At 42.2% G+C, this 26,331-nt stretch overlaps 1 protein-coding gene across 4 annotated transcripts in view; it reads right to left on the bottom strand.

Annotated features, from left to right (window-relative positions):
• Positions 1-2,705: 2,705 nt before the first annotated feature.
• Positions 2,706-26,331, bottom strand: part of setd7 (SET domain containing 7, histone lysine methyltransferase) — an 86,972-nt gene continuing 63,346 nt past the window's right edge. For 2 of the 4 annotated variants that reach the window (XM_034181003.1, XM_034181001.1), the window contains 2 exons: positions 6,833-6,990; positions 2,706-3,206 (listed from right to left, as the gene is read on the bottom strand). In XM_034181003.1, coding sequence (XP_034036894.1) covers positions 3,029-3,206; positions 6,833-6,990 — 336 coding nt within the window. In that variant the 3' untranslated portion in view covers positions 2,706-3,028. Of the gene's footprint in view, positions 3,207-6,832; positions 6,991-26,331 lie in introns of those variants that run through there. The other 2 variants (XM_034181002.1, XM_034181004.1) reach the window with 2 other exon arrangements.

Consider the following 26,331-nt stretch of genomic DNA (forward strand, 5'->3'; position numbering starts at 1 on the left):
TTACGCTGTTTAGAAAGTTATAACTTGCCAAAAAACTTTACAGGCAGTTGTCTATGACAGCAGCGTGTCTGCTGCTGGATGCATGTTGCGTATGTTGTCGTTCTGAAGAATATCGTAACGTCGCTCGTGCGCTGAGGCGTTATAATGCACATACACACAAACGCTACGATAAGACACTTTTATATCTCACAACGGAGAAAATCATGATAAAGTGTAAGCACATTAATTTGTATGTTCATAAATCTTTGGATAATATCAATCCCTGCTGTTGGATTTCAAGGTCTGTAACGTGTGTGTATTTAGTAAACAAACGGAGCCCTGAACACACTCATCTAATAAGCTTTCAGGCAGAAAATGAAAAGTTTCATCAATGGAAATAAGTTGGAAAATATAACACATCACCTGACGTCCTAATAGACTGATATTATTTATCAAGGAAATTTCTAAAGGAAATAAGGCTGGATGCAAAAAATGGGAGAATTTGAAAAAGAAATAAGGTTGTAATTCCATTAAAAAGTGAAACTTGTATAATGTATACATTCATTGCACACAAAAAAAGCCATTTGCAAAGCCAAAAAGTTGATTTGACAATCATCTGACATAACCGGGGTCAAAATAAATAGAACACTGCTATCTACTGGTTCCCACACGCTTAGTGAACACTACTGACCAGTAGATGGCAGTCGAGGCCTTGAAAACAGAATTCCAGATACAGTAATCCCTGTCTGCTACATTTAAAATGCGTGTGAATTTAACAAACGCAAATAAAACCAACATCTAGAAACGCAGAGAATATATTCAAGAGAGTTTTAGGCACTAGAGTTTAATGCTGTTGTCCGTGGAGCCTGAACAGAGTGTCTGAAATGCATTTGTCCTGTCATGATGTACTGAAATTACATCATCCTACCCAAAATGCATTGCGGGTCACAGGATGTGCTCACAAAACCTTAAAAATTAGCACATTACTTTAAAACTAAAACATATATCTGATATTTTCACTTAATAAAACTTCAGACATGACAGTTTCTCTTTTATTTGCAGAGGATTGAAATGCTTTTTATACAAGTGGCTCTCTTCTGTTAGCAAAAATTATAGCTGTGCGTCTGTTACAAAATTTTTAACAGGTGAGTGCTAAACTAATTTTAAAAATGCTTGTCGCTGTTCAGCTTTGTTTATTTTGTTTATCGGTTTAAAAGTTATCAGACAAAGATTAATCGGAAGATAATTGGTCCGATAATGGTTTTTAAAGTTATCTAAAAAGATAATCCGATAAAGAAAACATTATCTTCGATAATTATCTGTTATCGGAAGTGTGCCCACCACTGATTTGGAGGCACAAATAGACACAACAAGGCTTCAAGATGTACAGATTCCCTTCAGATCCGAACAGAAGAAACATTTGGGAAAATAAAAGTCAGCTGCCAACATCTAACGTAGATGTTAAAAAAGAAGCCATTGTTGTCCAACACTGGACAAACTGATGGACACTATGGACGATGCCAGTCAGCCTCTGCACACCATCATCAGCAACCAGACCAACAGACTGAGAAACTCCTTTGTCCCTCAGACTATCAGACTGAACAACTCCTCACTCAGGGGGAGGAGGAACAACAGGAAGACAGAGGACAGGAAGGAGACCAACAGTAGGAGCCAGTAAACCAGTACTGATCAGTATGTCTGGTATTTATATTTGCAAATTGCTTTTTTTTTGTTTACGTTTAATACTCTGTGTGCTTCTTACCCTGTGTGCTGCTACACAATGCTGCTGGAAACTCAATTTCTTCCCAAGGGATCAATCAAGTTCTACTAATCTAATTCATAAATGACACTGGACTATAAATCGTTGGACCTCTAAAACTAGTCAAAAGAAGAAGAAGAAGAAGAAAAAAAGCAACTTATACTCTGGAAAATACAGTATTTATTTTATGTCCCTCCACTATGATGAGTCTGTGGGACAGCATGTCCTCACATCTGCATGAAAGCAGACACATTTTCAAGACGATCATTAAATTCAAGATAGGGAATAAATATTTAAAACATGAGCAGCTTTGTGGGGTTTTGGGGCCTAAACCTGCAAATTAACCACTTTTAAGTGATTTCAGTTGTGACTATAATCGTGAACACAGTCAATCAGTAACAAAGGTAGATGTGCGGTAAAAAATGGCGACATCCTGGAGACATAAACATCTAAACATCTGCACAGAACCACCTCCTAAACACTCTGATCTCCCCCACAGGTCAACCAGGAGCTGCTCGCAATCAGAGTCCGTAGAAGTTCAAGCCACAAACAGGTGGAAGGAAGCATCACAACATGACGTGCGGCGCGACATGATGTGCGGCACACCGGCTTCAAAGCCACAGGACACACTGTGACGGCTTTGAGATCTTTGTTTCAGTGGGAGAGGAGAGGGGTAAGTCTTCCTCCCAGACTGTTCGTGGTCTTTAGCCCTGGAGTGGTTCCATTCTGAGCGCTGCACTGATGACGGCGCTCCTCTTTACCGCCGCGTGTACAGTGGATGTCCCCTGTGTTTGGTGTCCCTCCCACTCATGACCTCATCGTTGTTGCAGCTGCTGAGCAGTCGCTTTCTGTTCCATCGTCTGATGTTTCTGTGTTAAGATTGTCTGCTTTTCAAACGTTATACTTCCAGCCCAAGTGAACCCGCTGAAGCTGCGCCAACCACCAGGAAATGGGCGGGGCCATTCTAACCATCTGTTAGTGAAAACGCAGCTCTGAGACATTACAGACTTTTTGTTTTGCCAATATCTATCAAGCCAGTCCGAACGTTTGTCTGCAGGGCCATGTTTGGACAGGTTCTGTCCTCCTGCTGTGAGGAGGCGGAGCACGTGGTGGCTTCTTGCGTAGTTCTTCACTCACGCCACTGCCTCCAGAACAGTGAAGGTCTCCAGCGTTTCCCATTTGAACAGAAAATGAAGCCCTCTGACAAATCAACAAGAGCATGAGGAAGAGCATGTCCTGATGGGACAGGAAGAGGGACGCTGTCCCATCCACAGGTCAAAATCCTTCTTCTCACTGGTCATCGGGTACAGCCCGTTTCTGCTTAAACTCCTCCATCTCCTGCTTGTACCAATCAGGGGCGTCCAGCCCGTCGTGATCATAGCCGTAAGCAACAGTCAGCTCTTCACCTTTCTGCACCGGCCTCAGCGTTCGAATGCACTTGATTGGCCCAAAGCGAGGGTGGACAAACCTAAAGAAAAAAAGAAAAGAAAAGAAGAGTGAGCAAGAAACATGCTCAGCATGTGGAGCCGCTCCATCAGGCCCTCCAGGAACTCAATGCTGCAACCACAACAATTCAACCAACCCACAAAAATTCCGTGCAGTCCTGCAAAGCGAAACATAGAGAGAGAGAGAGAGAGAGAGAGAGAGAGAGTACAGAGCATCCAGAAAGTATCCACAGCGCTTCACTTTTTATGTTACAGCCTTATTCCAAAATGGATGAAATCATCATTTTTTCCTCAAAGTTCTACACACAATACGCCATAATGACAATGTGAAAAAAGTTCTAGTAGGTTTTTACAAATTTATTAAAAATGAAAGAACTAAGAAATCACATGTCCATAAGTATTTACAGTCTTTGCCATACAGCTCAAAGTTGAGCTCAGGTGCCTCCTGTTTCCACTGATCATCCTTGAGATGTTTCTACAGCTTAATTGGAGTCCACCTGGGGTCAATTGAGTTGATTGGACATGATTTGGAAAGACACACACCTGTCTACATATAAGGTCCCACAGTTGACAGTCAGAGGACAAACCAAACATGAAGTCAAAGGAATTGTCTGTAGACCTCAGAGACAGGATTGTCTGGAGGCACAAATCTGGCGAAGGGTACAGAAACATTTCTGCTGCTTTAAAGGTCCGAGTGAGCACAGTGGCCTCCATCATCTGTAAATGGAAGTTCAGATCCACCAGAACTCTTCCTAGAGCTGGACGCCCATCTAAACTGAGCAATCGGGGAAGAAGGACCTTAGTCAGGGAGGTGACCAAGAACCTGATGGTCACTATGTCAGAGCTCCAGCATTCCTCTGTGGAGAGAGGAGAACCTTCCAGAAGGACAACCATCTCTGCAGCAATCCACCAATCAGACCTGTATGGTAGAGTGTCCACACGGAAGCCACTCCTTAGTAAAAGGCACATGGCAGCCCACCTGGAGTTTGACAAAAGGCACCTGAAGGACTCTCAGACCAGGAGAAACAAAATTCTCTGGTCTGATGAGACAAAGATTGAACTCTGTGGCATCATGGTTCACATGACAGGATTTTAATATTATCTGTAGGTTTCCAAAACCTGAGAGACCACACACATGGAGATAAAAAAAAAAAAAAACATACATCTAACAGTGTTGGTGGTACAGTGTGTGGTGTTCAGCCACACGGTAACAACACTACACACCAACGGATTTCACACACCAACATTCCCAGGTCAGACAGGAAATCTCGCAAAATCTCGAGATTAAACGTGACTTCAGAGTAAACAGACAGAGATAGTTTGTAGACTATTTAAAACAGAGGGAAAAAAAAATGACACAAAAAGAAAAAGAAAAGTCGTTCTTTAAAGGAGTGGAGACAGCGCGACCACCGGACTTTCTGCTAAGTCAGAACAGCTGTTTTGATTTTATTTTCTGTCCGTGCATCCGCCGCTTTCTGATTGGCTGTACGTCACATATCGGGCCAAAAAAATCCAACATGTTGAATATCCCCGATTTGATCGGAGCGCCCCTGATGTCCTCCCAAGCAGATCAGAGTGCTCTGAACACACCACACATGGCAGGAATATCTGATAAGATTATCTTTAGCGTCATCACGATTGTCGGGGCGTCCTTAAGACTGTCAGAAGGGGAAGATCGGGTCCGATATCATCCTAATTATCCCGCTGTGTGAACCAGGCTTAAGGACCTTTGGGCAAGGTCCTTAATCCCCTAGTTGCTCCCGGTATGTAGTGAGCGCCTTGCATGGCAACAGCCTCACATCGGGGTGAATGTGAGGCACTGACGTGTAAAGTGCTTTGAGCGTCTGATGCAGATGGAAAAGCGCGATATAAATGCAGTCCATTTATTTCTTTACCATGTTTGGAGGAAACCAGGCACCATCCCTACAGTGAAGCATGGTGGTGGGAGCATCATGCTGTGGGGACGTTTTTCAGCAGCAGGAACTGGGAGACGAGTCAGGATTGAGGAAAAGATGAATGCAGCAATGTACAGAGACAACCTGGATGAAAACCTGCTCCAGAGAGCTCTTGACCTCAGACTGGGGCGACGGTTCATCTTTCAGCAGGACAATGACCCTAAACACACAGCCAAGATATCAAAGAAGTGTCTTCAGAACAACTCTGTGAATGTCCTTGAGTGGTCCAGCCAGAGCCCAGACCTGAATCTGACTGAACATCTCTGGAGAGATCTGAAAATGTCTGTGCACCGACGCTCCCCATCCAACCTGATGGAGCTTGAGAGGTGCTGCAAAGAGGAATGGACCAAACTGTCCAAAGATAGGTGCACCAACCTTGTGGCATCATATTCAAGAAGACTTGAGGCTGGAATTGCTGCCAAAGGTGCATCAACAAAGTACTGAGCAAAGACTGTGAATACTTATAGACACATGATTTCTTAGTTTTTTATTTTTAATTAATTTGCAACAATTAAAAAAAAACTTTTTCATGTTGTCATTATGGGGTGTTGTGTGCAGGATTTTGAGGAACAAAATGAATTCACTCCATTCTGGAATAAGGCTGTAACATAAAATGTGGAAAAACAGAAGCGCTGTGAATACGTTGTAGGTGCACGGTGCTGCTGAAAGCGGCACGGTGGCTTAGTGGTTAGCACTGTTACCTGACAACAAGAAGGTCCTGGGATTGTGTCACAGCAGGTCCTTTCTGTGTGGAATTTGCATGATCTCTCCATGTTCCTGTGGGTTTCCTCAGGGTGCGCCGGCTTCCAGCCACATCCAAAAACATGCAGATTTAGCTAACTAGTGTCTTTAAATGGTGCACAGGCGTGAGCGTGTTTGTATGTGTCCCTAACACAGACTGACGTCCTGTCCAGGATGAACCCCGCCTCACACCCTATGACTGCCCGTGACACTGAACTGGAGTAAGTGGGTACAGAGAACAAGTAAATCCTTTATAAATGGCGTTACAATGATGGTGTTATTTTACTCTTTCATGTTTAGGAGACACAAAAAGCAAAATATAAGAAACACATCTGGCAATATGGACAGTTCTAAACAAACAGCTATAGACACACAGTTGTGTTTAAAATAATAACAGTCCAACACCACCAACCAGACTGTACAGCTGTTCTTCACTTTGTTCCACAGCTCTGCTTCAAAAACAAACACCTTGTTTTCATCTTGGACTGATCAGGTTCTTCCATGTTCACAGACCAGCCCAGTCTCACATGTTTTTTGTACTCCTATCACAAAATGAGTCAAATTTACGTGAGTTTTTTTTTAAAACTCACTATTACTAACCCTACTCCTTCCCCCCACCCTAACCATAACCACCCCCCCCCCGCTTCACTTTTAATTTCGTGCAGCATCACAGAATGAATTTGTGCTGCTGTGACGACAATGAGGTGCTTTTTGTCACAATATCACAAACCAATATTTTATATTTTGTGCTGCTGAATCATGACTTGCCGTGAGACCAGGTTGTGGTACACAGACACTCACATGAGCGTACACGGTTCCTTATGGAGCGGAACCGGTACCAGAACCACTGATGTATGAGGGGACCTGGTCTTTCTCTGCATATTCCAAAAGCTGGTTCATTTGGGTTCTGAAAACCATTTTCCTGGGTTAGGAAAGTTAAGATGAGTACTCACGGGTCGTACTTGCAGTTGGGCGTGAAGGAGTGGTTCGCCTTGTGACCCAGGGAAGCACAGTATCGCCCCGTCTGGTCAAATGGCTGAGGGACATCGATGACCGTGTCCTCGTCCAAAGAGATGGTGTTTCCATTCAGTGCCCAGTCTCTGCTGTCGACCTGAGATGTGGAACCATGAATGACAAAGACAACCATTGACTTTCCATCATCAGAGCAGGAAGCATGAGAGGATCAAAGGACCAACACACAAAACTGCTGTAACGTCAGGTCTGTGTCTGTAGAACAGAACTGCACTCCTAAAATGGGTTTTGGTTTATTTTACACCGGACACACACACACATATATGTGTGTATGTATATATACACATTTACAAGGCCAACAGTAATAAACTCAAGTTGTTTTTCAATTAAGTAACAGTGGCTGAAGGCAAACTGCAGCCTTTCCAGGTGTCCCACGGGGCTCTCCCTCAAACATGGCACACCAACAAATGAAGGCACACAACAACAACAACATTATCAACACAAACAGCGACTGACGGGGTCCAAACCCTGTTCCTGATATTCAACCAACAAATAACACCCCAGGACAGTTTGTATTGTCAAAGTCTACTGTCGTGTTACAGCACCACCATGGGAAAAAACCTTCAAAGATCCTTTCAAAATCGTTGTTTGGATTGGTTCAATCATACGGCCCACACTTTGTAAAGATTCAGGACAAATTGTTGAAGGAATTGTTATGTGTCGGACACAGCTCGGAGAACCGACCAGCGTTTGAAGGACCCAGTATGAAATAAGCAGAGCACAGTACAAAGGCTAACTGAATTTAATACATAACAGTGATGTGATACAAAACAACAAAAGAGTGTGCGGTCTGGCGTGGTGGTGATACGGTGCGCTCCCAGCAGCGCTAACGGTCCGGAGCCAGAAGCCGTTCGGACCCAAGGACCCCGCCGACACCCCCCAGGTGGCCGCAACAAACCGAGTCTGTGAAAGAAGGAACCATTATGTGAGTCCACACTCTACACACAGAGAGACCACTCAAAGGTGTACATAAACAGCAAACACTTCCTGGCTTAATTACTAATCAGCTTCCCAACCTGCAGGCATGGAACATCCAGTTCACAAAACTCCACTGCAGTGGAAGCCGATACATGACTAACATACAGCTCAATATAATAAGGTGTGAGGGACACCACATTTACTGACTGTATAAATGTTAGTCACAAAATCTAACGTACCTCAGGAAGTGTGCTGACGAGCGTGAGACCTCACCCCCTCCTCTTTCACAGACCGTGCATCAAACCCTGGACGTTCTCTGCATCCACTGATGATGAGATGGCTCCCGAGACGACAATCTCACCCGTCTGGTCACAAGGTCGAGTCTCTGGCAAATACACACTGTATACTCCAGTCTTAAATGCCACCATGTTCCAATCCATATAGATGCACCACAGCTGTGAGTCCTGACGAGCCGCAGGTGATCAGGGTGAGGTCCTGATAACCTCAGCAACACAGCCACTCAGTCCCAAACGCAAGCCACCTGGAAGGAAAAACAAAAGACAGAAACAAAAAGGCAGCCAGGCCCCCCAGCCATACAACAGGAATAGTAACAAAAAAACAGTTTATCAAAAATAAAAAAAACAGCCAAAGATTTTTGAGGTTGAAGTGGGTGGGGCCTACACAATCAGCTGCAGAATCTTCCATGTAATCCTGATCCATTAGAATTTTCATTGTAGGCCTCCGGTTTCAGAGGTTATTGCCCAAACTATATTGTGGTGGCTGTATCGCCCCCATCAGGTCAGTTAAGGTATCAGTTGTTACAAATGTCCATAGTAAACATGTCCACCAAGTCTGGTATCTAAAAAGTAATTCTTTCATGAACGACAGCTGATTTTCTAAATGAGGCTGCACCAACTCAAATCCATCAACCACCAAAGAAGAAATATTAAAATCCAACACAGATCTTTGATGTGGCTCCATTCAGACCTTTTATGTGCCATGTTTTGTGACCACTGAGCAAGAATTGCCAGAGGAGAACCAAAAACACAGATTTGTTAAAAAAAAAAAAAAGGCCAAAAAGGCTTTTGTTAGGGTACAAATTTGAGGCACCAATGTTGCTAAATGCAGAACCATCATGGGAACCCAGATAACACAGAATTTAGATTTCTGGCCCAATGTTTGTGAAGTTATTGCTAAAAATCCATTTTGGTGATTAAAGGGTGGCTGTAGCGCTGCCATCGAGTCGTCTCAGGTGTCAGTTTTTGCAGAGCTTTATACTGGTCTTGACCACTAATTCAGATTTCAAAAGAGCAACTCTGAGCTATAAGAGATTCAGTGACACAAGCCACACCCATTCAACCTTAGTCACAAATTGTTGCAAAACAGTAAAAAGGCTGGAAAATTCATGCGATACCTTTTGTGTGGCTCACTTCTGATAAGGCAAAAATTATAGGGGAGTCGTAAAAAAAACAAAAAAACACTTTAACAAACAATTCAAAATGGCTGAAAATGTTCCATGCAAAACTGAGCGTGGCCAGTGATGTTATCTGAAGGGCACGCCAAAGAAACTTGATGTCAAAAAACTTTGATTCTATGTCTCACGGTTCAGGAGTAATTAGCCAAAAGGTTAATGTGGTTAGTATAGCGCCACTATGTGGTTTCTCAGTTTGTTTTAATGAGTAGTGGGCGACTTGACAAAGCTGCACCACAAGTTTCACTGCTGTCACTTTTATGGTCTCTGAGCAACAAATTGTATGAGTGAAGAGTAGGAATAGTTCAAAATGGCAGCAAAGCTACAAAACGGATGTAGGCGGGGCCAACATGGAATACCAGAAAGAAAGAACCGTCATTCTAAGATCCGGGAAGTTCCTGGTACTGAGGGTGTTGGTACTGCTGGCTGGAGTTCAGGTTCAAGTACCTTTGACCATTTTGGTGTTTTGTCCAGACAGTCTATGACTACTTCTGATGTGAGGGTCTGGTGTTCTCTCTTCTGTGTGTGTCTGTGTATGTGTGTATGTTTGTGTGCGTACAGTATTTACATCAGACATCTTCCATCTCCCATACCACTCCCAGACACTCATCTATGGTCATGAGATTTGGCTCATGACCGAAAGAACAAGATCACGAATACAAGCAGCCGAGATCAGTTTCCTCCGCAGGGTGGCTGGCGTTCCCTTAGAGATAGGGTGAGGAGCTCGGTCACTCAGGAGGAGCTCGGAGTTGAGCCACTGCTCCTCCACTTCGAAAGGAGCCAGCTGAGGTGGCTCGGGCATCTTTTTCAGATGCCCCCTGGATGCCTCACTGGAGAGGTGTTCCAGGCATGTCCCATCGGGAGGAGGCTCCGGGGAAGACCCAGGACATGCTGCAGGGACTATGTCTCGCAGCTGTCTTGGGAAGACCTCGGGGTTCCCCCAGAGGAGCTGGGGGAGGTGTGTGTGGATCAGGAGGTCTGGGCAGCTTTGCTTGAGCTGCTGCCCCTGTGACCCGACCTCGGATGACGCAGAAGAAAATGATGGATGGATGGATCTTCCATCTCCTCTGTCCAATGACTGTGTTTGGCACCTACATACAGGGTCCAGAACACAGACAGAGCAGCTCGTGTACAGACGTACAGGGTCCAGCACACAGAAAGAGAAGCTCGTCTACCAACATACTGCATCACCGTGGATCCTGTGTGTGTGACCTGAAGAAGCTTCACGTGGACCTATGCCCTCCCTTTGCTGCTCAATGTATCACCTATCCAGATGTAGCATGAGGCTATGAGTCACATCAGCTACAAAATGCAACTGAGGAAACAGAAGGAACAATAAATTAATTCTACATGCAACAAGCATTGCCGGCAGTGCAACAGAGGCTGCTTTATCTACAGTGGTTATATCCCAAAACAGAGCAGCTCCTGGGAATAAAAACACTTTGTTTCCATAAACAGAACTGGAGGACCAGGAAAAAGGGAAGGACAGTACTGCAAGTGTGTGAGGACCAACCCCGCCAAACACCCCCCCCCCCCCCCCCCAAACAAGTGGGATCAGTAACCACAGTATTCTTGTACGTACTCTCAATTCCAAACGACAGGAAACTGTACAATGAGAACAAAGTTGGAACAAAGACATTGATAGAGAAAATGCACACGTTGGCACAACACACATTTTATTTCTGAAGAAGAAACAGGAGGGCATGGAAGAACAAAGATGCCAGTGGAGATGGAAGCTATATTTCTAACAACTCCATGGAATCACATTTCCACAAACAGGAGCAGCCTGCCTTCATCAATCGATAAGAGCACAATGTCCCCTGCCGGGAAGTGCTGCTACATTCTGAAAAATTTCAAGGTCTTGTACCAAGGCTCCTGAAATTCCTCCTAAAAATGTGTGAGGAGTTGATTTCAGAATGCTTGGAACCTGTTTGGTACGGACAGACAGACAACATGAATCCCCCTTCGGCCTTCGGCCAGTGGGGAATAGAAAGCAGAAAGGGGCAGGGAAGGGTCAGAAGGATCCTTCAGAAAACTGGATCCCCAACAAAGAACTGTAGTGTGGATGGTTCAGGGTGTGAAGCACCTGGAGGCAGATCTTCATTCCAACAGGAGTCACAGCTGTGGAGTCAGCGTTCCTCTCTGAGGAGGCGGGACCACAGCCAGAGGCAGAACAGCGAGCTGGCTGTACGGGTCAGGCAAAAGGACAAACAGGCCATCTCCCAGCATGGGTTTTTTTTCAAGTTAAACTGAGGAAACAAATGTATAACTTGCAATGTTAAAGGGCACGTATTGGATGTGATTTTGGAGCATGATTTAAACTGACAGAGCTGAGTGGGGTTCCTCTGAGCACGTCTGTCCACAGGTCAGGTTCTTTTGCTTGTCATCTCTTTTCATGGAAGACTTTCCAGAGGGCCTGGTGATGAGCTGACCCATTTGGAACTAGAGAGAGAAAGACCCCAACAGCCGTGGATAGCTGGCAAACCTGCGACACTCCCCACTGTGGGAGGGTCAGTTCTACACACACTCTCATATGTAGCCCTGAATTTAATTTCCCTGGAGTCCCAGACTTATTTTCTTTTCCTCATCCTGGAACATTGGACCCGTGATTACGTCATTGTTTTAGGGTTACTTCCTCACTTTGAACTGAACTTATTTTTTTTGCATTAATTCATTACCCGGAAGTGGAAGCTCACGGTTGCTATGTCGGACCTCCTCCTCACCTGACTCTTGTATGTGGTCTCAACTGAGCCAGGATTGTGTTTTTTGGGTTATTGTTACTTGTGAATTTGAATGAAATAAGTTGAATCTGAAGGTAAAGAAATTCAAGTGATAAGAGTAAACTCAACACATGATTTATGCCCAATAGTGGGATATGATCTAGGTTTGGCCAAACCAATAACTATTTGGATACTTTTCCTTTGAAATGTTGATCATTTAGCTTTATGTGAAATGGAATAACTCCACTTTATGTATGTATACATGCATTTAAATCTGTACATATGTTCATAGGTACAACCCCAATTCCAATGAAGATGGGACATTGTGTAAAATGTAAATAAAAACAGAATACAATGATTTTCAAATCCTCTTCAACCTATATTCAATTGAATACACCACAAAGACAAGATATTTAATGTTCAAACTGATAAACTTTATTGTTTTTGTGCAAATACTTGCTCATTTTCAAATGGATGCCTGCAACACATTTCAAAAAAGCTGGGACAGTGGCAACAAAAGACTGGGAAAGTTGATGAAAGCTCAAAGAACACCTAATTGGAACATTCCACAGGTGAACAGGTTAATTGGAAACAGGTTAGTGTCATGACTGGGTATAAAAGGAGCATCCCCAAAAGGCTCTGCCATTCAAAAGCAAAGATGGGGTGAGGATCACCACTTTGCGAACAACTGTATGAAAAAAATAGTCCAACAACAATGTTTCTCAATGTTCAATTGCAAGGAATTTAAGGATTTGATCATCTACAGTCCACAAGGCTGGGTAGGATTACTTTGAAAGAATACATGTGGATTACATGTATGTATGTACATACATCTGGATTACTTGTAATCTAATTACTTTTGGATTACATTTCAAAGTAATCCTACCCAACCTTGACAGTCCATAATATAATCGGAAGATTCAGAGAAACTGGAGAACTTTCTACATGTAAGTGGCAAGGCCGAAAACCAACATTGAATGCCCGTGACCTTCGATCTCTCAGGCAGCACTGCATTAAAAACTGACATCATTGTGTAAAGGATCTTACCGCGTGGGCTCAGGAACACTTCAGAAAACCATTGTCAGTTAACAGAGTTCATTCACTGTTGGGGAATGTCTGTCACATGCAGACGATCTTTGTGATCTTCGGCTCTGTGCGCAGACGGCAGGGCCACGACACTGGAATATCGCACAAAACACTGGAAATATACTTTTTTGCTGCTTTTTTCTGATGGGAATGTACTCTGGAGACACTATGATGAAATAAGATTGAAAGCAGTGAGGCTTTTGTGGAAAGATCAGCAGCAGGAGGAAAGGCCCAAACGGAAGAGCCGCGGGTCACGAGCGCAGCTTCCCCGAGGCCTCGAGCAGCAACCGTGGATCCATCAGCGTGGTTACACCAGCGCGGATACACTGAGGCCGCACGCCACCAGTGCAGCGCAGATTCATCCCGGCTCGCGGTGACCAACAACACAGGCAGATAACATCGGCGATTGCCAGCGAGCAGCCAACAAGTCGACCATGGGGCCTAAGAAGGTTCTGACGGCGGAGGAGGATGATGACATTAAAAAGTCTCTGGACTTTTTATCGGAGGAGATTTCTGTTGTGAAACTGCAGCAGAAATCAATCATGGATCTGGTGGAGGAGGTAAAGGCGTCATGGCTCCAGAACGCCGAGAAAGACCGGCGTCTGGTTCATTTGGAAAATCGAGTAGCTGAATTGGAGCAACACACTAGAATTAATGACGTCATCATCCCAGGTCTTTACATCAAACTACGGTCCTATGCACGGGCGGTGATAGATGAGAGCGGAGAGGAGCCCAGTGAGCAGGAGGTCAGCTCTGTGGAGCAACAGGTGGCTGACCTCCTTCAATCCAAAGGTATAGAGATGGATTTGAGCAATATTGAAGCGTGCCACCCTCTGCCCCGGAGAGATGATGGTGACAAATGAGCCGTCATCATGAGATTTATTAACAGAAAACACAAAACCGCACTGTTAAAACAAGGAAGAAAACTGAAAGAGTCAAACGTTTTCATCAATGAACATCTGACCAAGCGAAATGCCGACATCGCCAGAAAAGCACGCTTCTTAAAGAAACAGGGAAAAATACAACACACATGGACTTCAAACTGTAAAATATTCATTAAATTGAATGGAACGCCTGAACAAGCAAAAGTCATAGCAATTAGAAACATCGAGGAGCTGGACAAATATGAACAATAAGGTATGAGGACTCAAACACATCACAGCACCATGAGACAGACTGGAGCAACCCACTCATCCACATCATCTACACCCGGAGACAAGAGGGATATAATGACCAAGGAAAATGATCTGTTTATTTCTGCCCAGGAGCTCTGTCTAGATACATTGAATTATAATAACTCTGCTAACCGCCCCTTCGAATCTGATAATGATCCAGATTCCTTTTTTAGTGAGAATATCGTGAGACAGTGCAAATATTTCACAGCAGAACAATTCAAAGATTATAAAATCAACGATGAAGATTTTTCAATTATACATTTCAACAGCAGAAGTCTTTCTCATAATCTGTCCACTATTAATGATTGTTTGAAAACATCCAAAAAAAGTTTTTCAGTTATTGCAATTTCAGAAACATGGTTAACTGAGGATAATAAAGATCTGGTATATCTTGATGGTTATGAACTGTTCCTGGTTAATAGGCAGACGAGAAGGGGCGGAGGCGTTGCACTGTATGTACGATCAGATTACAACTGTAAATTAGTTAACAACATGTCATTTACTGTGGACAACATCATGGAATGTGTTACCATAGAAATTACACTTATAAACTCCAAAACCATGGTTGTTTACAGAGCTCCTGGGGCAAATATTGACACCTCTGAAGACGTCTTGGGAATGTATAACAAAATTAAAAGAAATAAACACTTATTTGTCTGCGGAGATTTCAATATAGATTTTTTTTAAATCCTCACAATCATCCACAAATCACTTCATTTATAAACACCTTGTACTGTTTAGGACTGTTTCCAACCATCATTCATCCTAGCAGAATAACTATGGACTCAACAACTCTCATTGACAATATTTTAACTAACGCTGTATCCGGTAATCTTAGTGGGGGACTACTGGTCAGTGATATTACTGATCATTTGCCTGTTTTCTTAGTTTTTGCATTGGAGGGCTGTTATAAGTATCGAAGTAATACTAAAATCATGAGTAGAAAAGTAACACCTGAATCAATTGAAAATTTAAGGGAGGATTTATCAAGTCAGAATTGGTCAGATGTTTTTGTTGTTGATGTTGTCATATGATGCTTTTATTTCCATTATGTCCAGGTTATATGACACTGTCCTCTTGTTGACAAAGTGTACAAAAGTCAATACAGCAATAATCCATGGATAACTAAGGGACTTCAGAGGGCATGTAAAAAGAAAAAATTTACTGTATAAACAATTCATAAATCTATGAACTAAGGAAGCTGAAAGTAAATATAAAACATATAAGAATAAGTTAACCAACACCATGAGACTCAGTAAGAAAAGGTATTACAGTGAGTTACTTGTCAAAAGTAGAAATAACATAAAAAATACATGGAACATTTTAAATGAAATAATAAATAAGAATAGAACTACTAGACATTATCCTTCTTTTTTCATATTAATAATAACATCACAATTGATAACAAGTCCATTGCTGACCACTTTAACGAATACTTCGTTAATGTGGGTAAAAATCTTGCAAGTAAAATTGATTTGACTAATAACTTCTGGGTAAATAATTCAACATTTAACAAGTCTGTTTCAATGTTTATTGGTGGCACCTATGAAAGGGAAATACTTGATCTGGTTCATGGCTCAAAAAGTAAGAAATCGACTGATTTCAATAATTTGGATATGGCTTTATTAAAAAAAATTATTGACTGTATAGTAAAACCGTTCAGTTACATTTGCAATATGTCTCTTAGTACTGGTAAATTTCCCTCTCAAATGAAAATAGCCAAAGTAATACCTCTGTTTAAAACTGGTGACAAACACACTTTTTCTAATTATAGACCTATATCACTCCTGCCACAATTTTCCAAAGTTTTGGAAAAAATATTTGCTAAAAGATTGAATGATTATTTATTGAAGCAGGACATAATAAGTGAAGAACAATACGGATTCAGAAAGTTTTGAACTACATCACAGGCTTTGATGGACTTTGTGGAAAAAATAGCAACTGCAAAAAATTCTGCCTGCGTAGCCCCAGGGTTCAGTCCTTGGGCCATTGTTGTTTCTTTTGTATATTAAAGATATATGTTTGGTTTCTAAGTATGTAAGTTGTATTTTATTTGCGGATGATACGACTGTGTTTTGTAGTGGGGATAATTTGGGACAGCTCTTGGACAAGATGGAGAATTAATTAGATCAATTTAAACAATGGTTTGATTTAAATAAATTATCGCTGTCTATTATTCTTGCTTTCAATGCATCTAAAACCAGTCAAAATGACTCACAACGCACCGCCTCGGGTGATAATTGCCAACAGCACCGTTATACTAAAAACTTTTGGGGAGAACCAGAAGTTTGCAGATGGCAGTAATCCAAGTCTTGTCACGCCACACTTTTCCAAGTCCATGGACAGCAGTCCCTCCTCCCTGGGCCCCAACACACGAGCCTACCAGCCCCTTAAAACGTGACTCTGGCAAAGGCACATTCTGTAAGACAGGTTTACCAGACCCTGACAGTTATAGCACTGTAATGAAACCCCCCCCACACACACAGATACAAAACTCATTCAGAGGAGAGTTCTTTGGCTCGATAGGAATGGTTGTATTCCAGTTTAAGCCGTTCATCATTTCCGTCCTGTGTGTTGTCCAAAGCCTTGTAATTGTCCACCACTGGGTAGTTCTCCATATATCTGTCTAGTTGGGCCTTGAACATGTTGACACTTGGTGCTGTCACAGTATACAAATAATGACCAAATTCGTTCCATTGAAAGAATGTAAAAACGTTCATTATTTGTTTTACATAACAGCTAAAATAGATCCTTGTCATTTGATTTTGTATTAATTTATAAACAACAGAAAAGGGACTTAAATTTCGGTGTTCCACTGTAACGTGTAGTCCAGTGATGCTGTGCACTGACTTCAGACTTCCATTTAAAAAAAAGTCTTTGTGTAGTTCCTCAGTCCAGCCAAAAATCATGTCAGCTTTTCATCTGAACAGCTCTTCATGCATCCACACGGCTTACAGTGGAGTGGATTGTGTGTGTGTTACAACAATTTAGCACCGTCAGGTAGCCCAATCAAATCATTGTCTTGCTTGCGTCGTTGTCCCGCACGCATGCTCACACAACCGGGTCAGCTCTTGTACGCGTGTGTAGTATAAAAAAAAAAAAAAAAAAAAAAAAAAAAAAAAAAAAAAAAAAAAAAGACGTGTACATCCTCAGGACAGCGTAAACAAAAAAAAATCACGTCAGAAATTAGTCCAGCTTTTCATTCTAACTTCCTGCTAACAGCCTCCAGACAGCGCAGCGGATTTCTTTTGTGTGTGCGTGCACGTGTGTGTTGTGCATGCATGTGTGCGTGTGTGTGTGCGCAGAGAGCAATGGTACCAAAGGTATGGAACCAAATTTGCACTCTAAATGGAACCAAACTGCACTCTAAATGCAATGCAACACAAATGAGACAAATAATCCATGTCATGTGACTATTATATAGTCCAGAAGATCATGGGTTCAAATCCCCACCTGACTGGAAAATCCCTTGGGCAAGGCCTTTAATCCCCTATTGCTCCCAGTGTGTAGTGAGCGCCTTGTATGGCAGCATGTTGTGTGCTGGGGTGTTTGGCTGGCTTGGTTTTTGTTTTTCTGTTTCTCCCACCAGGTGGTATGCATTCAGGACTGAGTGGCTGAGCATTAGGACCTCACCCTGAACACCTGAGGCTTGTTATCACGTGCAGGTCATCAGGACTCACAGCTGTGGTGTATCTGTCTTGATCAGAGATTGCTGCACTTAAACCTTGAATGCACAGTGTGTGATTGCCAGAGACTCGACCTTGTGAGCAGATGTGTGAGATCGGCGTCAGGAGAACAATCTCACCATTACGGACGCAGAGACCGCTCCAGGTTTGACGCCACAGTCTGTGAAGGAGGACTGGGTGAGGTCTCACGCTCTTCAGCACACTTCCTGAGGTAATTTGGTTTTGGTGACTTTTATGAAGTAATGACAGTGGATTTGGTGTCCCTCACACCTTGTTGTATTGAGCTGTCACATTATGCTAATTGTCTAATCAGCTTCTGCTGCAGTGGAGATTTGAACTGAGTTGTTCCGTGCCTACAGGGTGAGAAGCTGATATATATTTAAGCCAGGAAGTGTTTGCTGATTGTGTGCACCTTTTGAGTTGTGTCTCTCTGTGTGGAGTTGGACTCACCTCATGTTTTCTTTCTTCACAGACTCGGTTTGTTGCGGCCACCTGGGGGGTGTCGGCGGGGTCCCTGGGTCCGAACTGCTGTGGCTCCGGACCGTTTGCGCTGCTGAGAGCGCGCCGTGTTTTCACCTCACCAGGCCGCGGACATTTTTGGTTGTTTATCACTAAACTCACTATGATTATTAAATTCTGTTATCTTTTGAACCGTGCTCTGCTTATTTTATGCTGGGTCCTGTCAAACGCTGGGTCGGTGCTCCGACCGCGTCCGACACATAACACAGCACCCTGACATTGGGGTGAATGTGAGGCATAATTGTAAAGCACTTTGAGCGTCTGATACAGATGGAGAAGCGCTATATAAATGCCATTTACCATTTACGTGACATACAAAGCACCAATGAAATGACAAGGATCCACTCAGCCGTTATATAATCCCAGCTGTTAAACTGTTCCATTGTGATACTATGTGATGACTAAAGAAAAGCAACCTTCTGTTGCACTTAGCCGTTCTGTGTGTTTGCAGACATAAGCGGTCTGCTCTTTACTTGACATTTGTTGTCATCAGGTGTGCAGTTCTTCATATCATATCTTCCGTATGCATATTAAAGGGTTATTAACCGAGCGTGAGGCCTGTACGGGGAAAATATCAGACCGAGGTCTGTACAAAAAAGACATTCCCGTACAGGCCGAACAAGCGAGGTTAATAATTGGTTTGTTATGTGGCTGTTCTGAGTTGTGTTTTCATCTTGTTGGTCTTCATTTTTCATGTCCACTTCAAACTCGTTTGCTGTTAATTCCTCCAGTTCAAACTCATCAGTGTAATAAAATTTGCTTGGAGAATGGTCCTCTTTCTCGCTCAGAATTTCTTTGTTCGCTTTTTGTTTTATTTTGTGCCGTGAAAACTGTAAACAAAGTCGCAAATCTGATACACAATCCGGACTGATTGTCACGGTAACGGTTTGATATGGGAAAATATCAGACCGGAAATCAGCCAATCACAGTGTGTGCACTGTCGTAGCCATATAATAATTAAAAGTTACTGATCAAGTCCCCACATGTTCTTCTATACACAACTTGAGAGCCTTAAGTCTGTCCTGGCATGAGAGTTCCCTTAATACTGGTACCTGTTTTGTGGCTCGTCTCTGGACACAATCAATCCATTCCATTAACTTCCACATGTAAGGTGACCACACAGGGGCCATGTTCAAGGTGTGGCCATATCAGTGACTTGTACAGAAGAGCGAAGACCTCCTCATCTACATATTTAAATGTCCTCCAGAGGAGTCCAGCAATCAATCAATCAATCAATCAATTTTTTTTTTATATAGCGCCAAATCACAACAAACAGTTGCCCCAAGGCGCTTTATATTGTAAGGCAAGGCCATACAATAATGATGTAAAACCCCAACGGTCAAAACGACCCCCTGTGAGCAAGCACTTGGCTACAGTGGGAAGGAAAAACTCCCTTTTAACAGGAAGAAACCTCCAGCAGAACCAGGCTCAGGGAGGGGCAGTCTTCTGCTGGGACTGGTTGGGGCTGAGGGAGAGAACCAGGAAAAATCTGGTTTTGCAATCTAATTTGCTTTTGAGATAATAGCTTCTATAAGGTTTTTCAAACCTGAGCTCTCTGTTAACGATTAGCCCCAAATCTTTTTCTTGTTGTGTAAAGGCTAGCGGTACCACTGTTGTTTCATCCACCATGGTATAAGCAGGGATTAAAGCAGAAAAAAAATATATATATATATACTCAACAAAAATATAAACGCAACACTTTTGGTTTTGCTCCCATTTTGTATGAGATGAACTCAAAGATCTAAAACTTTTTCCACATACACAATATCACCATTTCCCTCAAATATTGTTCACAAACCAGTCGAAATCTGTGATAGTGAGCACTTCTCCTTTGCTGAGATAATCCATCCCACCTCACAGGTGTGCCATATCAAGATGCTGATTAGACACCATGATTAGTGCACAGGTGTGCCTTAGACTGCCCACAATAAAAGGCCACTCTGAAAGGTGCAGTTTTGTTTTATTGGGGGGGGATACCAGTCAGTATCTGGTGTGACCACCATTTGCCTCATGCAGTGCAACACATCTCCTTCGCATCATCCGTGAAGAGAACACCTCTCCAACGTGCCAAACGCCAGCGAATGTGAGCATTTGCCCACTCAAGTCGGTTATGACGACGAACTGGAGTCAGGTCGAGACCCCGATGAGGACGACGAGCATGCAGATGAGCTTCCCTGAGACGGTTTCTGACAGTTTGTGCAGAAATTCTTTGGTTATGCAAACCGATTGTTTCAGCAGCTGTCCGAGTGGCTGGTCTCAGACGATCTTGGAGGTGAACATGCTGGATGTGGAGGTCCTGGGCTGGTGTGGTTACACGTGGTCTGCGGTTGTGAGGCTGGTTGGATGTACTGCCAAATTCTCTGAAACGACTTTGGAGACGGCTTATGGTAGAGACATGAACATTCAATACACGAGCAACAGCTCTGGTTGACATTCCTGCTGTCAGCATGCCAATTGCACGCTCCCTCAAATCTTGCGACATCTGTGGCATTGTGCTGTGTGATAAAACTGCACCTTTCAGAGTGGCCTTTTATTGTGGGCAGTCTAAGGCACACCTGTGCACTAATCATGGTATCTAATCAGCATCTTGATATGGCACACCTGTGAGGTGGGATGGATTATCTCAGCAAAGGAGAAATGCTCACTATCACAGATTTAGACTGGTTTGTGAACAATATTTGAGAGAAATGGTGATATTTTGTATGTGGAAAAAGTTTTAGATCTTTGAGTTCATCTCATACAAAATGGGAGCAAAACCAAAAGTGTTGCGTTTATATTTTTGTTGAGCATATATATATGTTCTCCACTCAGATTGCAATAGCCAATCACAGATTTCTGTCCATCATTTACCTGTATTTTGGCATGGTTGGTGCCAGAAAGTTATGTTGGATGCAAAGGGATCCAAAAAGGCTCGGACCAAAAGTTATACTGGATCAGTTCCCACTGACCAATAGCATTAGAGCTTACTGCCAACAGCTAGCCAATCAGAGTGCGGCATACAATTATTCATGAGATGACATCACTAATGACGTAGCGGAGGTCAGGAACTTGCTGACAGACGCTGGTTGAAAAAATGGCACCAAACATGTCAACAACAGCAGAAAATTGTCTGCCAGCGAGGTTTGGTGAGTTCACAGAGGAGGAACTGGTGGAAATATTGAACTCCAAGGATGCCAGAAACACTAAGAAGGTAGACAAGCACGCTACTGATGTTTAGAAGCATTCATATGTTGTTCACAACAAAATAAATTGATCTAATTTACTTGACACTTTGTTGTTTGCTTAATTTGGGAGGGGGGGAGAACATAACAATTGATGGATGGCAAGTCGTCCAACATAGAGAAATATTGGATGAAGAAAAGTTATATTGGCCTTGGCTATGCCTCGTCCAATATAACTTTTCTTCATCCAATATTTCTCTATGTTGGACTCCTTACCATCCATTATTTGTATTATATATATATATATATATATATATACTAGGGGTGTCACGATTCTCCAAATCCTCGATTCGATTTTATTTTCGATTTTAGGGTCACGATTCGATTCGATTCTCGATTTTCTTTTTCTTACAACAGAGCCAGGTTTAGATTAGTCTATGATCAGTCATTGGTTTGATTTATCAAAGTTGGGCTTGGTATAAGTGATACTTTTTGTAATACATTACATTAGGCACTAATGGTAAAATTTTAATAATTTAATTAAGATATAATGTAACAATCTTCTCAGTCAAGTGGAACAACAAAAACAAATATAACAATAATAACAAAAATTAGAGGTCACAGAGGGAACCTGCCATCTAGTGGCTTTTTTTGGTAGCAGCAGTGTGCGCTATTAAAATAGCAATGTGCAACATAACAAAATAATAAAACAAAATACAGTAACAGTCATGTGCAAAGTAATAGAACAATTAGAGCCATAACAAACTAAACTCTATCCTACAACAGTTGAACATAAAAAAATAAAACTTTTGGTCCCTGAGAATGACAACTGTCATTTTTCTTTAACTAAGGTATAACTTTATGTGGGGAGAAAGATGCTCATTAAGGTACCAAAACTATTAACATATTTGTGGCTAGACAAGACAACAGTTATTTTTATATTTTCAAGTTTTTGTTTAAGAAGATGAGAATGTCCACATTCTCTGGAGAAAGGGCTGCTCTGTGAGCAGTCACTTGGTCCCCTGCTGTGGAGAACACTCTCTCACTTGCTACACTTGTTGCTTGCACAGCAAGATAATGTTTGGAAAGCTTGGACAAATTTGGGTACTGATGCTCATTGTTTTTCCACCATTTCAGTGGATTTGCATCCACAGAAATTACTTTTGCCATCCTGTATAGCTCAATCTCCTCCTTGACAACATCAGGCCATGATTTTGGTGTTGTTGATGTAGTGGAGGCTGTGCTATAAAAGTCACCAAACAGTTCACTGAGTGTGATTCTCTTTGCTGGGGGGCTGCCTTCACTGGATGCTGCAGTTTCTGGGTTCTCTGCATGGTATTGGCTGGTCGCATTTCCTGAGGCCTGAGTCTAAAAAAGAATATAAATTTATGAATGTATCAGTATTTCAATTACAAGATAAATTTGCATCACTATTAATAGCTGACATTTCATCATATGAATTTCAATTGGTCACATACCTGTGTGGGATGCTTTTGTAGGATTTTCTCAGCCAGACTGTTGAATATCTCTTTCCGAGAGGGGTCATCCAGATGGGGTAAAGACTTGAACCGAGGGTCCAAGGCAGTGCTCTCATTCAGGAACTGTTGAAGACTGAGATCTGAATACCTCCCTTCAATGTTGGTTGCTATAGCAGATTTAACATCCTTCACAATCTGTGAATCTGTGCCAGTATGTTTCATTGTTGTGAGAATGGAGTGTTTGAGTGGCAGGATCATAGACACAGTGGGCTGCTGTTCTGAGCTCAATAGAGTTGTGATTGTTTTCATGGGCTTCAGAGGCTAAGCGTAAATTTGGTAAGATTGTAATTCACGTCGGCAGTAATGACACCCGGTTACGCCAATCGGAGGTCACTAAAATTAACATTGAATCGGTGTGTAACTTTGCAAAAACAATGTCGGACTCTGTAGTTTTCTCTGGGCCCCTCCCCAATCAGACCGGGAGTGACATGTTTAGCCGCATGTTCTCCTTGAATTGCTGGCTGTCTGAGTGGTGTCCAAAAAATGAGGTGGGCTTCATAGATAATTGGCAAAGCTTCTGGGGAAAACCTGGTCTTGTTAGGAGAGACGGCAGCCATCCCACTTTGGATGGAGCAGCTCTCATTTCTAGAAATCTGGCCAATTTTCTTAAATCCTCCAAACCGTGACTATCCAGGGTTGGGACCAGGAAGCAGAGTTGTAGTCTTACACACCTCTCTGCAGCTTCTCTCCCCCTGCCATCCCCTCATTACCCCATCCCCGTAGAGACGGTGCCTGCTCCCAGACTACCAATAACCAGCAAAAATCTATTTAAGCATAAAAATTCAAAAAGAAAAAATAATATAGCACCTTCAACTGCACCACAGACTAAAACAGTTAAATGTGGTCTATTAAACATTAGGTCTCTCTCTTCTAAGTCCCTGTTGGTAAATGATATAATAATTGATCAACATATTGATTTATTCTGCCTAACAGAAACCTGGTTACAGCAGGATGAATATGTTAGTTTAAATGAGTCAACACCCCCGAGTCACACTAACTGTCAGAATGCTCGTAGCACGGGCCGGGGTGGAGGATTAGCAGCAATCTTCCATTCCAGCTTATTAATTAATCCAAAACCCAGACAGAGCTTTAATTCATTTGAAAGCTTGTCTCTTAGTCTTGTCCATCCAAATTGGAAGTCCCAAAAACCAGTTTTATTTGTTATTATCTATCGTCCACCTGGTCGTTACTGTGAGTTTCTCTGTGAATTTTCAGACCTTTTGTCTGACTTAGTGCTTAGCTCAGATAAGATAATTATAGTGGGCGATTTTAACATCCACACAGATGCTGAGAATGACAGCCTCAACACTGCATTTAATCTATTATTAGACTCTATTGGCTTTGCTCAAAAAGTAAATGAGTCCACCCACCACTTTAATCATATCTTAGATCTTGTTCTGACTTATGGTATGGAAATAGAAGACTTAACAGTATTCCCTGATAACTCCCTTCTGTCTGATCATTTCTTAATAACATTTACATTTACTCTGATGGACTACCCAGCAGTGGGGAATAAGTTTCATTACACTAGAAGTCTTTCAGAAAGCGCTGTAACTAGGTTTAAGGATATGATTCCTTCTTTATGTTCTCTAATGCCATATACCAACACAGTGCAGAGTAGCTACCTAAACTCTGTAAGGGAGATAGAGTATCTCGTCAATAGTTTTACATCCTCATTGAAGACAACTTTGGATGCTGTAGCTCCTCTGAAAAAGAGAGCTTTAAATCAGAAGTGTCTGACTCCGTGGTATAACTCACAAACTCGTAGCTTAAAGCAGATAACCCGTAAGTTGGAGAGGAAATGGCGTCTCACTAATTTAGAAGATCTTCACTTAGCCTGGAAAAAGAGTCTGTTGCTCTATAAAAAAGCCCTTCGTAAAGCTAGGACATCTTTCTACTCATCACTAATTGAAGAAAATAAGAACAACCCCAGGTTTCTTTTCAGCACTGTAGCCAGGCTGACAAAGAGTCAGAGCTCTATTGAGCTGAGTATTCCATTAACTTTAACTAGTAATGACTTCATGACTTTCTTTGCTAACAAAATTTTAACTATTAGAGAAAAAATTACTCATAACCATCCCAAAGACGTATCGTTATCTTTGGCTGCTTTCAGTGATGCCGGTATTTGGTTAGACTCTTTCTCTCCGATTGTTCTGTCTGAGTTATTCTCATTAGTTACTTCATCCAAACCATCAACATGTTTATTAGACCCCATTCCTACCAGGCTGCTCAAGGAAGCCCTACCATTATTTAATGCTTCGATCTTAAATATGATCAATCTATCTTTGTTAGTTGGCTATGTACCACAGGCTTTTAAGGTGGCAGTAATTAAACCATTACTTAAAAAGCCATCACTTGACCCAGCTATCTTAGCTAATTATAGGCCAATCTCCAACCTTCCTTTTCTCTCAAAAATTCTTGAAAGGGTAGTTGTAAAACAGCTAACTGATCATCTGCAGAGGAATGGTCTATTTGAAGAGTTTCAGTCAGGTTTTAGAATTCATCATAGTACAGAAACAGCATTAGTGAAGGTTACAAATGATCTTCTTATGGCCTCGGACAGTGGACTCATCTCTGTGCTTGTTCTGTTAGATCTCAGTGCTGCTTTTGATACTGTTGACCATAAAATTTTATTACAGAGATTAGAGCATGCCATAGGTATTAAAGGCACTGCGCTGCGGTGGTTTGAATCATATTTGTCTAATAGATTACAATTTGTTCATGTAAATGGGGAATCTTCTTCACAGACTAAAGTTAATTATGGAGTTCCACAAGGTTCTGTGCTAGGACCAATTTTATTCACTTTATACATGCTTCCCTTAGGCAGTATTATTAGACGGTATTGCTTAAATTTTCATTGTTACGCAGATGATACCCAGCTTTATCTATCCATGAAGCCAGAGGACACACACCAATTAGCTAAACTGCAGGATTGTCTTACAGACATAAAGACATGGATGACCTCTAATTTCCTGCTTTTAAACTCAGATAAAACTGAAGTTATTGTACTTGGCCCCACAAATCTTAGAAACATGGTGTCTAACCAGATCCTTACTCTGGATGGCATTACCCTGACCTCTAGTAATACTGTGAGAAATCTTGGAGTCATTTTTGATCAGGATATGTCATTCAAAGTGCATATTAAA

This window comes from Thalassophryne amazonica, chromosome 11 (assembly GCF_902500255.1).
Source record: "Thalassophryne amazonica chromosome 11, fThaAma1.1, whole genome shotgun sequence".
NCBI classification, from domain to species: Eukaryota; Metazoa; Chordata; class Actinopteri; order Batrachoidiformes; family Batrachoididae; genus Thalassophryne; species Thalassophryne amazonica.